Here is a 15443-nt window from a genome sequence, read left to right as displayed (position 1 = left end):
GGAATTCAGGTTTGGTATTCTTTATTAAAATACTGCTGTACACACAAATATTGCAAAATTTGAGACAATGGACACAAGAGGGGCATAAAACATACTAAGATGGTGATTGAAGGTGTGTGCGGGCCTGGCACTGGAATCCCTAATATTACTGGAGTGTGTGTGCGATTATGCATGTGTGTGAGAGTGTGTGAGGGGTGGTGGCATGAGCCGTGTGTGTGTGTGTGTGTGTGTGTGTGTGTGTGTAAGGTAGTCTAAGCACCACATTGACCAAAATAAGTTTGTTGTCTGATCATTTCACTACAAAAGAGGAAATAGTTCATGATTCTAACACAGCCAGCTCCCAAGCAGGTGTCAGAGACAGTTGCCCTCTAAACGCTGACCGGTGGTCAGTTTGACGCTTTCCTTCCTGGTGGTACAGCATCGGAATAACCAAGGTATCCTGGTCCTACATCTGGGGGCAACTTGTACTCACCCCACAGAGCATCCCTAATGTTTACCCCACCCCCACACAACAACAAAAAAAACACTTTAAAAGGCATAGTTCACTCTTTACCCTTATCCTGGCATCCTTGTTTCCCCCAAAGACAGTTCTCTCTCTGGTATTACTTAGTTATGCTGTGTAACAATGTAAAGTAAAAGGAATTGTCATTAATCTTACAAGGAAGTGCCCAAGTAACCAAGCTAAAAACTGTCTGGAGGAATCAACAACATTCATGTTGTTGGTAAAATAACGTATGTCGAGTGAGCTGTTCCTTAACGTCCCGCCCACACCACCTTAGTTCATCGATCTGACTGGAGAAAGGGTGGCCAACGACGGCCAAACACATTCTGTCATTGGGCCCCTCCAGCTGTCCGTCATCCTGAGAGAAATCCAAACCATCAAAATGAGTGCAACAGCCCCCGTGCCCCTCCCCGCCCCCCTGGAGCACCCTCCGGTCGTCATGGGTGACGGAGTCAGGGGGGGAGAGGAGATGTCACTACTTTGCGTCTCCAGCACGTTTGTGTCACATGATCTTAAAAGTCAAATAAAAACAAATCAACACTCTCCCCTTTTCCTTCCCTCCCTCCCTCCCTCCCTCACACCACCCTCCCAATCCCCAAGCCCCACCCACCCCTGCTGGAATTGGTCCACAGAATAAAATTGTGTTGAGGCAAAAAGTCTGTACTTCCATATCCCATCATGCATCACTGCACAACAGCTGAGCAAAAGAACGGAAGCAGCTAGAAAAACCATCACAAAAAAAGGCGTTACTTAAGGGAGGGGTGGGGAGGTTACAAAAAGAAAGCAAGAAAGAAAGGTGGGAAGGAGTCAGGAGAGAAAGATTTGAGGGACGACAAGTAGACGAAATGAAGGCCTTTCCACTGAGGCAGAGCTGGCTGGTTTGTAACACGGCCTGGACCACAGGCTTCATCCTAGTTCTGGACAGACGGCCACACCCAGCAGGTCCATCCATTCAACCCCATGAATCCATCATCCACAACGTCTACAACAGCGTCCAGGACACCTACACAGGTCACATGACTCAGCGTCTAGGACACCTACACAGGAGGTCACATGACTCGGCCTCCGTAACAAACACGTACACAGCATTGTGAGAGCACATGCCTCAGTGCCAACAGACCACACCATTTAGTGTCCCCCTGTTCTCACCCCCCCCTCCCCCCTCCCCCCGGACTGTCCTATTCAGACAGAAGTCAGTCCCCCCCCACGCCCCCCAGAACCCAGTGGTTTGTCCTTTCCGAGTGGGAACCTACAAGATGGAATGGGTTTCATCTCCCCTCTAAGCCAGGAGTGGTTTGTCCCGTCTCGTAGTGCGTTGGTATGAAGGCGTCTCCAGCAGGAATACATCTTTTTTTTTTTCTCTCTCTTTTTAGTTTTTCTCTCTTTTTTTGAAAGCTGGGTTATTCTCCGTCTTCAGTGTGTGCGTGTGAGACAGTGTGAGTCGTTGCCTCAACATTGGTGCACCCTGTAGGCCACTCACCAACAACAACAAAAAAAAGATAGAAAGAAATCTTAGTGCATCCTCCACAGAAAAATAAATTTGAAATGTAGAAATTAAAAGCAAGGAAAGTCCAAAAACACAGTTCGTTTTCTTGTTTGTTTTGTTCCCCAAGTCTTAAAAAAGAAAATAATAATTGTCAACATCCTCATCACAGCTTCCGTCGTAAGTCCGTAACTTTTTTTTTTTTTTTTTTTTTTACTCGTAGCTGCAGGGTTAGGAAAACTAAAAAAATACACTTTAGAAAATCCTTCCTGGTGGACAGGACAGTGTATGTGACTGAGGTTCAGCAGGTCCCATTCATCAGCCCTCGCCACGCTGATGATGATGATGATGATGTCATCCCCATGCGCCTGCTCGTCCACAGTAGTGCAATGATGTGCTCCGGTCCAGGCAGCCCCGTCTCTGGCCTGGGGAAGCAGGCCCCACCAGGGCCGTTACAGGGGGCCTGTGGCAGCAGCCTGCAGTTCCTGGAAGGTGCTGTCAAAGCAGCGCTTCAGGTCAGAGTAGGTCACTACCAGCACACTCTTCTCATCACGAGACACCAGGCTGATCTTTTCAGGCACGCCAGCGTCTAGCTACACACACACACACACACACACACACACACACAGGTTAGATACAGATCCTGGCATGACCATCCTTGTGAACCTGCAGATGTGAAGAACATAGAAACATAGGGTACGTACTCCACATGTCAAATGGCACACAGCTCAAACGGAGGAGAAAAAAAAAGGGGAGCAGGGATTCAGAAGAAGAAATGAAAAGGAACACAGAGACAGAGAGACAGACAGAGAGAGAGAGAGAGAGAGAGAGAGAGAGAGACAGAGACAGAGAGAGACAGACAGAGAGAGAGAGAGAGAGAGACAGAGACAGAGAGAGACAGACAGACAGAGAGACAGAGACAGAGAGAGACAGAGACAGAGACAGAGACAGAGACAGAGAGAGAGAGAGAGAGAGAGAGAGAGAGAGAGAGAGAGAGAGAGAGAGAGAGAGAGAGAGAGAGAGAGAGAGAGAGAGAGAGAGAGAGAGAGAGAGAGAGAGAGAGAGAGAGAGAGAGAGAGAGAGAGAGAGAGAGAGAGAGAGAGAGAGAGACAGAGAGAGAGAGGCCTGAGCAGACTAACTTTGTTGAGGCAGGAGACGATGTGGCTCAGGTCGATCCAGGGGCTCCCAGCCTCGGTCACCTGGTGGAACAGGTGGTCTCTGAACAGCTTGAGCAGGTAGCGATCCCCCGTCTCTGACCACGTAGGGTCCTTCTGAAACCTGGACAAACACACCACACCACAGGTCACCTTACACTGAAACCTGTTTTGGTTCATTTGGAACTTTTTAACACTTTGTGAAGGAAAAGAGGCAGAAGTTGGGAGTGTTAGAAAAGGATCTTCTTACTCTGGCCTCTCGTTGATGGTTCCCAGTTTGGCCAAGAGACGGAAGAGACGGCCATTCTGCACCTCCTGCAACCAACACAGGAACCACGACCGTGAGGCAAATACTACACTCTCCCAAAACCCTCCACTGAGATATCCTCCCCCCCCCCCCTCAGATAAACCTCCTCCCCCCTCAGGCAAACCTCCTCCCCCCCTCAGGTAAACCTCCTCCCCCCCTCAGGTAAACCTCCTCCCCCCCTCAGGCAAACCTCCTCCCCCCTCAGGCAAACCTCCTCCCCCCTCAGGTAAACCTCCTCCCCCCCTCAGGTAAACCTCCTCCCCCCCTCAGGCAAACCTCCTCCCCCCCTCAGGTAAACCTCCTCCCCCCCTCAGGTAAACCTCCTCCCCCCCTCAGGCAAACCTCCTCCCCCCCTCAGGCAAACCCCCCCCCCCCTCAGGTAAACCTCCTCCCCCCCTCAGGTAAACCGCCTCCCCTCAAACTGAAGCAGTGCTGCTTTGTGGCTGTATGGCTCAGGGGCGTCAGGGAGCGTCAGGGGGACGACGTGAGTCAAAACACCCTGGTTTGGAGTTCAAATGATCAGATGTGTGATTCAAAAGTGCAGTTTGATGAACTGTGAGTTTTGTGATCCTTTGCACTGCTATTTGCGGGTGCATGACCCAGCAGGATACTAGGGGTGCATGACCCAGCAGGATACTAGGGGTGCATGACCCAGCAGGATACTAGGGGTGCATGATCCAGCAGGACACTAGGGGTGCATGACCCAGCAGGATACTAGGGGTGCATGACCCAGCAGGACACTAGGGGTGCATGACCCAGCAGGACACTAGGGGTGCATGACCCAGCAGGACACTAGGGGTGCAAGACCCAGCAGGACACTAGGGGTGCATGACCCAGCAGGACACTAGGGGTGCATGACCAGGCAGGAAACAAGGGGTGCATGACCCAGCAGGACACTAGGGGTGCATGACCCAGCAGGACACTAGGGGTGCAAGACCCAGCAGGACACTAGGGGTGCATGACCCAGCAGGACACTAGGGGTGCATGACCAGGCAGGAAACAAGGGGTGCATGACCCAGCAGGACACTAGAGGTGCATGACCCAGCAGGACACTAGGGGTGCATGATCCAGCAGAACACACTAGTGTAGCACCAACAGCAGAAGCTGCAAAAGGCCAAGTTACCCAGTCAGCAATCTCAAACACTTTTGCACAAAAACATTTCTATTTAAATTAACCAAAACAAAGGAATTTAAATCGACTAAAGCCACGTCGGAATCAGCCGGCTGTCGATAGCCGATATTTGTCAGATCACCCAACCCTACCCTGGTGCGTGTGAGTAAGTCACTACCCAGACCATGAACAATCACAAGAATACACATAAACCACTGCCCTAGTTTCACACAAAGGCACGTGTGTATGTGTGATGAGCAGGTGTTCTGTATAAAGTGTGTTTTAGTTTTAAACCACATTTTATATATATATATTTTTTTTTTTATTCGACATACACACATTGTAAAACCTTAAAATACCCAGGTCTTCATAATAAGCCCTTTACCAGCATTGTCATACTGATCAACGTTTTGACAACAAAAGTGTGACAAAAACAGGAAGCCAGGCTACTGAGACCCAAATATAGCAGCAGAACTGTGATGCACATCTTCATCAAGGGGGTGGATGATGGAGGGTGGATGATGGAGGGTGGATGATGGAGGGTGGATGATGGAGGGTGGATGATGGAGGATGGATGATGGAGGGTGGATTATGGAGGGTGGATTATGGAGGGTGGATGATGGAGGGTGGATGATGGAGGGTGGATGATGGAGGGTGGATGATGGAGGGTGGAAGATGGAGGATGGATGATGGAGGGTGGATTATGGAGGGTGGATTATGGAGAGTGGTTGACAGGAATGAGGGAGAGGAGGGGTGCGAAAAAGACAGAAGAAGAACAGAACGGTGGTGGTGAGAAGCTGAGGAAGAGGAAGCTGTGGTCAGAACTCAAGACTGCGCTGCACATCCTGTCACCACAGCACCCTGCATCACCTCAACTGGACCGTCACACACTGCAGCAGCAGGCAGGACCAAAATAGGCTCCATGACCTTGAAAACACATCCTACCATGTGTCTCTCACACACACACACACGCACGCACGCACGCACACACGCACACACGCACACACACGCGCGCACGCGCGCAGGAAAGCCAAATGCAGCACCACGAGGTGTGTTTGCGTACCTTGGCCAGGTCTTCCTCTATGACATCGTTCCTCATCTGCGAGGCGTCCAGCTGAGTGTAGAAGCGGGCTCCAATCATGGGCATGATGTCATTGACGCTGCGCAGACGTGACTGCTCAGTCAACAGATACCTGCACACGAGCACAGGCAGCCTGGCTCAGAGGGTGCTTAGGAGTGCGTGTGTTCAAATGACCTCGGAATAAAGTGTGTGAGAGCGAGAGAGAGAGAGTGCGTGTGCACTTCCTTACAGAATGAGGTTCTTGAGGTCTGATGAGTAGTTGATGGACACCAGCTCCATGGCCTTCTGCAGGTTCTCCCTCTGAATCCCAGCCAGAGAGTTACACGCCAGGGCCAACACCACCTTGCCCAGGGAGATGAGATCTGCTTGCTACACACAAACACTTCCTCTTAGTACACAGATGACACCCTTTTTCTCAACACGGTATCTGGTCAAAGTTTTATACCTGATACTGTGGCATAAGGGCCAGGTGGTTGGTCTGACTGTTGTCAAATGTTAAGACGTCAAACACCCCGACACAGTTTACACGTAACCTGCAGAGGACAGGGTGAGAGGATGAGGGCAGGGTGAAAACAAATATACGAGTTGTGAACCAGTTTATGTTGTGCTTTATGCGTGTTAGCTTGACCACACTTCTTTGCTGCGTACACTTGTTGATGGTTCTCTCTTACCGCACTAACCATAGTAACACGGAGCTGTTCCTGTTACTACATTCAGCACACGCTCTAATCCAGGCCGACTGATTCACAAGCCGACTCCCTAACCACTGAGCCATCTGACCCCCTACTGTGCGTCACATCCGTTGCCTTGAATGATGCAAGGTGTACGTACGTGTGTATGTGTGTGTGTGTGTGTACCTGGTTTTGCCAGTGATGAGGATCTTGCTGGGGTCCATAACCCGGCAGGCCAGGCCAGCAGTGTGGATGGTGCGAAGGGCTGAGCTGAGCTGGACGATGTAAGCCCAGATCAGAGACTCGGGGAGCAGGCCAGCGTGCTGTCTTGGTGGCGGAGGCTCATGCTGGCCTGCACAAAGACGCCGGAAAACGTTCACCCACATTTCCAGATCTCTTGACAAACTAGTTGTAGGATTGTGACCCAACCCTACAGGGGCCCCACGTCCACACAGGCTGGTGTGGGGCGGAGGGAGATTGTCATTAGCTCAAGTATCATGGGTGTGACTTGCACCTCATCGCCGCTCAAACGTCTCAACATGACCACTGTGTTTTATTTTTTCGTTTCCTTCTGGGTTCTTAAATGTACCGCAAGTGAATGCAGCAGACTGCAGGACTCACTTTCAGCCACAGACCCTCCCCCCCCCCCTTTCTCTGTCTCACACACACAACTGTCACACACACAACTGTCACACAGCAGTCCCACCTAGACCTACAACTACGCAACTGCTGAAATTTTCACCCCGGTCACACGCACAGACACAACACAACACGTCTACGTGGGGGACCTGCAGCATAAGCATTCAGCATGCCTCCTTTAAAAATACAGTCAAGACGGTTTAGAGAGGATGCTCATAATTAACCGTGTAACTTAACCGACAATACGAATGTTTAGCGGTTAATATTAACGGTTGCCAAGTGTTGCCAATTTAGCGACAATGTCGCTAGAACAAGATTGAGCTACTTTTCACCTTCCCTAGTGACAAAAAAGTTGTATGTTGCGACTAGCAACAAATGTAGTCATTTTCTGCTACTCAGCAGAATAACTGCAGAGATCATTGTATTTCTGTGTTGTTAGAGCCGATTATCATGTAGTCTGGGTCTCCAGCCAGCACTCTCTGATTCAATGTTTTCCTTTCTTTAAGCAGTTTTTGTTCTGTTGATGTTTATGCTGCCATTTAAAAATCAACTCCTTATGGGGGGGAAACTTTTGTTGTATTGGTATTTTTTTTTTACAGACACAGTCCATTCCACATTTTTAATCTTGTCTGTTAACGGTCAATAGTCGTTAACGAGCATCGGTTATCGGTCCAAAAAAAAGATTTCTAAATGAGCATCCCTACAGTCTATATCTTTGATATGAAAAGCAGATTGACAGATTTGAAATGAAAAGCTGATCGGTGTGTCTACGTGGCCAGCACTGTGGTAAGACCTGGATGTTTTGGCTTCCAACGATTATGAAACCAAGATAGGATTGTGCCGCATTCTGTTCAGCATTGATGCTCACATTTTTGTCTTGCACTTTCAGCCCACCGTAAAACAAGGCCATTCTCCCCATCAGACAGGATGTGACATGTTGCTTCACGCTTCACTTGTATGGGGTGTTCCGTCTACTGCGCCTGCACTCATGACTACAAATGCTGCTCAGCGAGGAGTGTGGCAGTACCATACCTGACTACTGGAGTGTCTTTAAAAAAGGTGAAGGTGTGTGGGTACACCAACACTAAAAACAATGCACCAATGCTCCTCCCCCTCTCTCCTTTTTCTACCTCGAGTGATGCAAACCTGCTGCTGAGTTTAGGCTAACCCTCTGTCCTCATCAGGATTCCCATTGGGTGACACTTTGGCATATTGATAAACCACTTTCCTAATTTCGGCTGGATTTGTAGGATTTTTTTTGTTTTTTTGGGGGGGGGTTGCATCATATTGGCAGTTATACAAAACCAACAGCAAAAAATGATAATAATCTTATGATTTTGGGCACAATCAAGCAGCCCATGTCTGTGCGTGTGTGGTTGGGGTGGGAGGGGGGGGGAAGGGTAACTCACCCCACTTCCTCTTGGTGAAGTAGGAGTCGGCGGCTGGGTCATTGAAGTGCCTGCTGAACATGGTCTCTGCACCAGCATGGAAGTCGTAGGAGAATACCAGAGCTGGAGACAGACAGATGCATGATGGGTAACCCACAGATGCATGATGGGTAACCCAGTAAGACCTGTGACGATAAGGCTGGTGTACCCTGCTGTCATCAGCAACAACGTAAGGAAGGCAGGCGTACACGGATACAAACACGCTTAACAGTCCCAAAATGATGATACACAGTATAAATATATCTCCAACCGGTTTCAAACATATTTACAGTTGATTTTTTTTTTTTTGGGGGGGGGGGGGGGCTGGTCAGTTCCCTGATCAATCCATCACATCAAATTTTTTGATTCATTAGACACCTGAGGAGACCCTGTTAGACCTGAAGAATACATTTGGTGTTGTTTTCAAAAGACAGAGGCAGACTCACAGTGGTCTCCAAAGGCCTTGGTGGTGAACACCTCCCTCAGGGTCACAGCGTTGGAGTGTTGAATCTTCTTCCACATGTCCACCAGCATCATGCACTTGGTGTTCACCAAGCGGAACCCTGAACAAAGTCACACAGGGGAATCAACAAGAGGCTCAAGACGCACTTGTTCCGGGACTACAACGGCACTTGGGAATGTTTGGCTGGACCTGATGTTTCCTCCAGGATCACAATGACTCTTAATGAGAGACTTGTTGCTCTTGTTGGTTAGTTGTAACTGACTTAAAACTTGCTGTGTAATATTATTTTGTTGCTTGCTTTTTTCCCCACAGGTACACCCTTGCACTTTTCAAGTTCATGTTGTTTAATTGTATCTTGTTTAACTACATTACATTTACATTTTAGTAATTTAGCAGACGCTCTTATCCAGAGCGACTTACAGTAGGTACAAGGACAGAGGCAAATACGGTGAAGTGCCTTGCCCAAGGACACAACATAATTTGGCATGGCCGGGAATTGAAATAGCAACCTTCAGATTACTAGCCCGATTCCCTAACCGGTCAGCGCTTATGGTTTTTCCCTTTGGCACTTATTTGGTTTTCACAATGTATGCTTCATGTTTTGGTTACCCGCAATGTTTGGGGCTATCTTATTGTTATGATCAGTGACCTATGCACTTTCGTAAAGCTCTCTCTTGGAGGTCGCTTTGGATAAAAGCGTCTCCTAAATGCATAAATGTAATGTAAATGTAAGAGCGACTTCTCAAGGGACACAGGGAACTGTTCAATACAACACACCCAGGTGGGTCACTGACTCAAGCTGGGAGAATCTGCGACGTATAAAAACAGAAAATACAAACTGCTTTGCATACGTGGCTCCTACACCTTCCTCTCACCCTGTATTCTCCTCAGGCAGTACGGTAGATCATCCTTGCTGTTGACTGCCTTGTAACAGGAAGTGATGTAGCTGAAATTGCTGGTCTTCTGCATGCGACTGGGTGGTGGGACGGGCTCCAGCGGAAACAGGCTGTGGTAGCTGTCCACTTCTGAGGGGACACCTGGGAGACACACAGGAGGGGCAAAACACAACAAAGAGTTTGGAAACATACAAATTGTGAGTATGTCCAACATACAGGAACAAACCCCAACGTGGGCCAGTTGATACTTTTTCCTGAGACTAACCAACCACACGGTCAAAACCGTTTCTATGTGGTAAACGACAGCGGTGACTCCAACCCACTGGACGGTTGGGTGTGATGGATGCCTTACCTGGGTTTTCTGACTGGTCTATCTGGGCCATGGTTATCAGATGTCTGTTGATCAGCTCCTGGAAGGAACCGTAGGACATGAGACCAGAGATGAACTCCACAGCAAAGAAGACATGGTGTGTGTATGTGTGTGAGGTGGGGGTGGGGGCGATACACAGACAGGTGGAGGAGGCGAGGATGCGTGTACCTGTCGGAGTTCATCTGCCATGAAGAAAGACGGTGCATTGGCTTTGGGCTGCATGTAGGCCACATGTGGAGCAGTAGGGGGGTAGATATGGTAGGTAGGAAACACCTGGAGGACAGGAAACCAGCAGCCACACTCAGAACAGCGCTTCCCATTTATGAAGAAATCAAAACTAAAAAAAGAAAAATGAAGTTGATGGACGGCTTTTAAACTGCCGTTACGAAAAAGGTCTCTCAAGACGCTTCAGTTAAGCACCGAAAATGGGGGGGGGGGGGGGAGGGGACAAACATGGTTTTGAGATGACAGCACGCACAGAGAATGGAGAGGGCGATCAGTTACCAAGGAGATTACAAAAACGGGACATACCATCCCAGCCATGGGCGCAGGGGTGTTGTCAGTGTAGAAGTAGGTAGTCCCCCCCACGGTCTCCTTCTGGATCATGTGAGCTGTGAGCTGGTCAGAAGCGCTGGTAGGTACCATGTAATTGGCTGGGCTGGGGTTGGGGTTAGGGTTTGGGGTGTGACTCCGTCGGCGCGGGGCAGGTGAAGTGTGGGGCGTGATCTTTGGGGAGTGGAGGGGAGAGGACCCCGCGGACAGAGACATCCCTTCACGAGAAACCAAAAAGAGACCGATTATTGATAACCCATTCTGAGAGACTTGGTTCTCATGATAACCCATTCTGAGAGACTTGGTTCTCAATGTGAACTATAAAAAAGACGGCCATCACCATGCACAAGAACATTTAAGGAGCATAGAGAAGACTTCTGTTGTGCACTACGCCAGAGGTCTTCAACCCTGGTCCTCAGGGACCCCCTGTCCTGCACGTTTTACATGTTTCCCTGCTCCAACACACCTGATTCAAATGAATGGGTCGTTATTTAGTTATGCAGAAGCCTGTTAACGACCATTCATTTGAATCAGGTGTGTTGGAGCAGGGGAAACGTCTAAAACGTGCAGGACAGGGGGTCCCTGAGGACCAGGGGTTGAAGACTTCTGCACTTGGTGATCGTCAGTCATCTGGTTTGTCTCACCGGGAGAGAGGGCAGCAGCCGTAGAGCTGCTGAGAGCAGGGTGAGGGAAGAGGGGCGAAGGGAAGGCCGGCACGCTAGACTGGGCCAGGGAGGCCATGCGAGGGACGCCTTTGGGGATGAACTCACTGGCTGTCGGGTTAGGGGCCTGCATACGCAAGAGGATAAAAGCAATTGATGTGTTATGTTCAGATCCATAAAGTTGAATTACTCTACTAGACTAAAAGGCTAAAGATTAATGACGCATATCTATAGAATTATAGGGATCTCTGTGTCTGTGGCTCGATTATCTCACGAACTGGGCACTGTGAAATTGAAATGCGGCAGGTGTATGGCTTAAGCCCCAAGTATATGCAGTGTTGACTGCCCGCAGTAAATAAACAAAATATTTCAACTTGTTCGCCGTTTGTTGAAAACACAGAAACTAGACTCAGAAACTGGCTACTGCATACAGAACGGATTTCCAAAGAAACCAATTGGCACAGACTCCACTTCGTCGTTCAACATTTTATTTCTCACATCGCTTGAGGCAAACAGTCATGGATAGGTTCTGACATACGAGGAGGCCATTGAGGGGTGAAGCCTGGGTTAGACTTATATTCAAAGCGTTACAGAAGCTACCTAGCTAAATAGCCAAACTGGATATAGTCAGGCTTTCAGAAGCCAACTATAGTTTGCAAGCTACCCAGTGTGCGTACCTAAATGACTAACGGAAAGGTACAAAATAAAGCGTATTCTGTCTGTTTAACAAGCAACCATTTAAATATACACCATGAGCACTGCACAAGTATATGTAAAACAGGGAAAGCTCAATTCGGTTCAAAGTTATTTCAATTTCCTTGATAAGAGTTTGAGAACCGATGTTGATTTGCTTACCTTTCTCCTCTGAGATATGCTTAGGGCACCAAAATCCCCAAAGAGGGAAGACGTAGGGGAATTCACTGGATCTGGATCAGTAAAAATTAATTCAAAATTGTTTTTAACAAAAGGTATTTCCAAACATTTAAACACCCTGAAACAGAATCAAATGCATTGGAAATCTAAAATATATGGCGGCAAGATTTCAGGGGGTGTTCTGTAATATTCCATACATGCATGTTCACTCTCCTAATACTCACCATGAGTGCTGTGGCTATAGTTCTTGGCACCATCATTGATTAGACTGGGAGAGCTGCTGCTGGTGGTAATTCTCTATTGACAACAAAGATGATGCAGATTCAAATAAAGCTCATGATCAGTATCTAGTTTTGTATGGTCTTATATGTGCAGAAGCCCTGCAAGTTTCTGACCGCACAGTTCAGACAAAGTGCATGAAGGGAGCTCGTAGGCTCCTTACTTATCTATCTTCTCAATGTTATTACCTGCATCATGGTGTATTTAGACTCTGCAGGGCTTCCAAATCCATTAACTCCGATGAAGCTGCTACTAAAGTAGGAGTTGGTTAGATTGCCCTCACTCAGGGTCCCGACCTCCATCCCAGTGACTGTGGACAAATGGCTTTTAAAACAAACTTCAAATCATAAAAAAATAAGACGATCTACAAATGCTATGGCACCATACCAAATATGCATTTATACTTTGCGCTTCCGCACATACAGGTATAATATTATAGATTTTGAAAGCATAATTGATCGTTATCATGGCTACTGAACCATTCAAGTAAATTGCAGTCATCAATCCAGTCAGTGCATTATGATTTGTTTACTTTCTTTGTGAGTGTAAGAGATTTGTAGCAGTAACTTAGTTAAGAAAAAGGGGGGAAACTGAACGTATGTTGATCACTGCACGGTTTAACCAATCACAGAGTTGCTTGGAAGGGACGTAAACTAAGCTAGCTAGCTAACTTAGCCAACTAGCTAATATTAGCTGTCAATTTGTGCCCACTCACCACGGACCAATAACACAAACCAGGTTTACTGAAAGGACTACCCATTAGACCGAATCTATCACACGCCACTAGATAACCATGTAGTGTCCACCATAACCACACCGTATGACAAGTTAGCAAGTTGTTTAGCGTGTGAATGTAGCTAGTGGTAGAATTTAAAAGACATAGTTAGCTTAGCATCCCACGTTGTTTTCGAGGGGAAAGAGGCCTCAAAAGAATCCTCGGTGATAATTTTAACAAAGCCCATTGGTAGGCCCAAAACTAACTACATTTGAGGCCGTGTCAGCAAGGCCTTGTTGTGTTGGAAAGGAAACAAAGCTTAGGCACACTCACTGGTTAACAACTGTCCCTCTAGAGCCGTGCCTGCAGGCCCCAGAGATTCGCCCTTTTTAGGGACATTCGTTCCCCCACCGCCCGCTGCTGTTCCACCGAGTGAATACCCCGCTCCTGTCACGGTTCCCCCTGCCATGGATAGGGGGACAGGGCTGCCTCCGCCGTGCATAGACAGGCTTGCCATTGACGGATCCTCGTGCAAGAACTGACACTCGTCCCCATAAAAGCAAGTCTTGTCCTTCGCGTAATATCGGCAAAACTTCACCTTGATGTTAGTTATTCCAATACCCCCAAGCGGAGCAGCTGAAGCTGGGAGTCCACTGTTCATGGCACCGCTGCTGCTGCCACCGCTGCCGCCGGAAGATATTCAAACATAGATAGACGCCGATATAGCTAGCGGAATGGCTTGCAAGCAGGTTCACTAAATTGTCGAAGCGATATGATTACAGCCTACCTAAAAATGCCTACATTACTCACATTATCTGTGTATATTACAAAGAATGTTGAAAAGGACACCGCGTTCGCTGAATCCTGGTCGTCGTTATTGTCGCTATCCATGCAGCTGGCCTTGGAAGCTAGCTAGCCTGTTGTTGAGCCTCGTTCACGCTCTTGTTGTTGTTTTCTGCTCTCTGGCTATTCCGCTAAGAGTAGCTAGCATTGCTATGCATTGTGGGTAGCTTTTCCCGTAGTCTCTAGTCTAGTGAGAAGGAAGATTAGCAATGTTCAGAGTCTTTCTCTTGCAAAATATTGCAAGCTACATTTAAAAGCGAGGCATGTGCCTGGCTCCCTAGACAAAATAAACTATCTCTGTTTGAAAATTGTTAGTTTGTCTGTGACCATACGCCAGCCCAGACCTGGCAATGACAACCACAATGGCGATGTCTTCAATGATCTATCTTTTTACGCTTTGATGTTTTACCTCTGATGTCACGTTTCGATCTGTCACATTGTTTCCATTGTTTGGACCTTCACTGTCGAATTTGACTTAAAGACTGCTTTGCACAACTTTGTTGTGTGTTATTGTCAACGATTCGAAATATCTCAAATTGAACTCATCGTGTCAATTGTTAGAGCTAATTACATGAAACAACCAAGAAAATACATGTATTAAGATATTTTCTGCACACGTATTAATCAAAATAATTGTTGACATTTGAAACCATGGCATTTTACATACCTTTGTTAAACAAAACCTGTAACTTGTACAATTTTTACATGACTTTGTAAGAGCCCTATAGGCCCCAACTGCTTCAGTAATATAGATGGGGGTAGCCCAATTCCGAAGACACCTCACTCAACTATGGAGTCTTTGGGAAATGTACAGTAGCCTACATGAAAAATAATAGGCACCCACCCCATATTTCAGTGTAAAAAGGTAACAAAAAGTGTCAAGTAAATGCCACTTGGTTACACGATTTATTTTAAAATATTGTGTCTAGCCTTCAGGGCAATGCATTCTCAGTCATAGACTTAACCGTCTTTTTGAAGTGATTAATGATATACTTTTTTTAAAAGAAAGCTAAGCTACTGTGATAGTGCAAAATATTTTTTGCTATCTAGCTGAAGTGGCCTAAAAGGAGACTGTTTTCAAACAGCATGTCAAAAGTGGGGGGAAAGAACTGTATTGGTGACAGCATAATTTCCCTGAAAAGAAGTGAGATAGTCACGCCTCAACCAAATAAATATTTCGTGTTGTCCTCTCTCACAGTTTAGTATGTGTCCCTGTTATAGCCTAAGGATCAATGCCATGTGCAGAAAGGGAGGAGTTGTCATTGGTGAGTGATTTAAATCAATAAACGGCGTACCATTTCACCGACATTGGTAGTCATATTAATATTTGTATGTTTCTGGATGACCGTATCTGCTGAACAAATAAAATGTAGCCTAAACTTGTATCCTAAATTGTTTGTTTTCTAGCAATATGT

At 47.2% G+C, this 15443-nt stretch overlaps 1 protein-coding gene across 6 annotated transcripts; it reads right to left on the bottom strand.

The window, feature by feature from the left end:
• Positions 1-1711: 1711 nt before the first annotated feature.
• On the bottom strand, positions 1712-14169 carry pan3 (poly(A) specific ribonuclease subunit PAN3). Of its 6 annotated transcripts, XM_084703595.1 has the most exons (19): positions 13996-14167; positions 13519-13868; positions 12659-12780; positions 12416-12488; positions 12174-12244; positions 11301-11445; positions 10636-10874; positions 10273-10377; positions 10087-10144; positions 9714-9875; positions 8822-8938; positions 8358-8459; positions 6496-6661; positions 6084-6171; positions 5868-6007; positions 5621-5750; positions 3390-3454; positions 3125-3263; positions 1712-2578 (listed from the first exon to the last, which is right to left on the bottom strand). In XM_084703595.1, the coding sequence occupies exons 2-19, from the start codon at positions 13844-13846 to the stop codon at positions 2438-2440; spliced, it is 2391 nt and encodes a 796-aa protein (XP_084559721.1). In that variant the 5' UTR covers positions 13847-13868; positions 13996-14167; the 3' UTR covers positions 1712-2437. The 6 variants fall into 6 exon arrangements, with proteins under 6 accessions (XP_084559721.1, XP_084559720.1, XP_084559724.1 ...); XM_084703594.1 differs by having other exon boundaries at positions 13519-14167; XM_084703598.1 differs by lacking the exon at positions 13519-13868 and having other exon boundaries at positions 13996-14166.
• Between the last annotated feature and the right edge of the window lie 1274 nt (positions 14170-15443).

This window comes from Hypomesus nipponensis, chromosome 8 (assembly GCF_054491055.1).
Source record: "Hypomesus nipponensis isolate SF chromosome 8, ASM5449105v1, whole genome shotgun sequence".
In the NCBI taxonomy this organism is placed as follows: Eukaryota; Metazoa; Chordata; class Actinopteri; order Osmeriformes; family Osmeridae; genus Hypomesus; species Hypomesus nipponensis.
The sequence above is the reverse complement of the archived record's forward strand: the minus strand, read 5'-3'. Positions and strand labels throughout refer to the sequence as shown.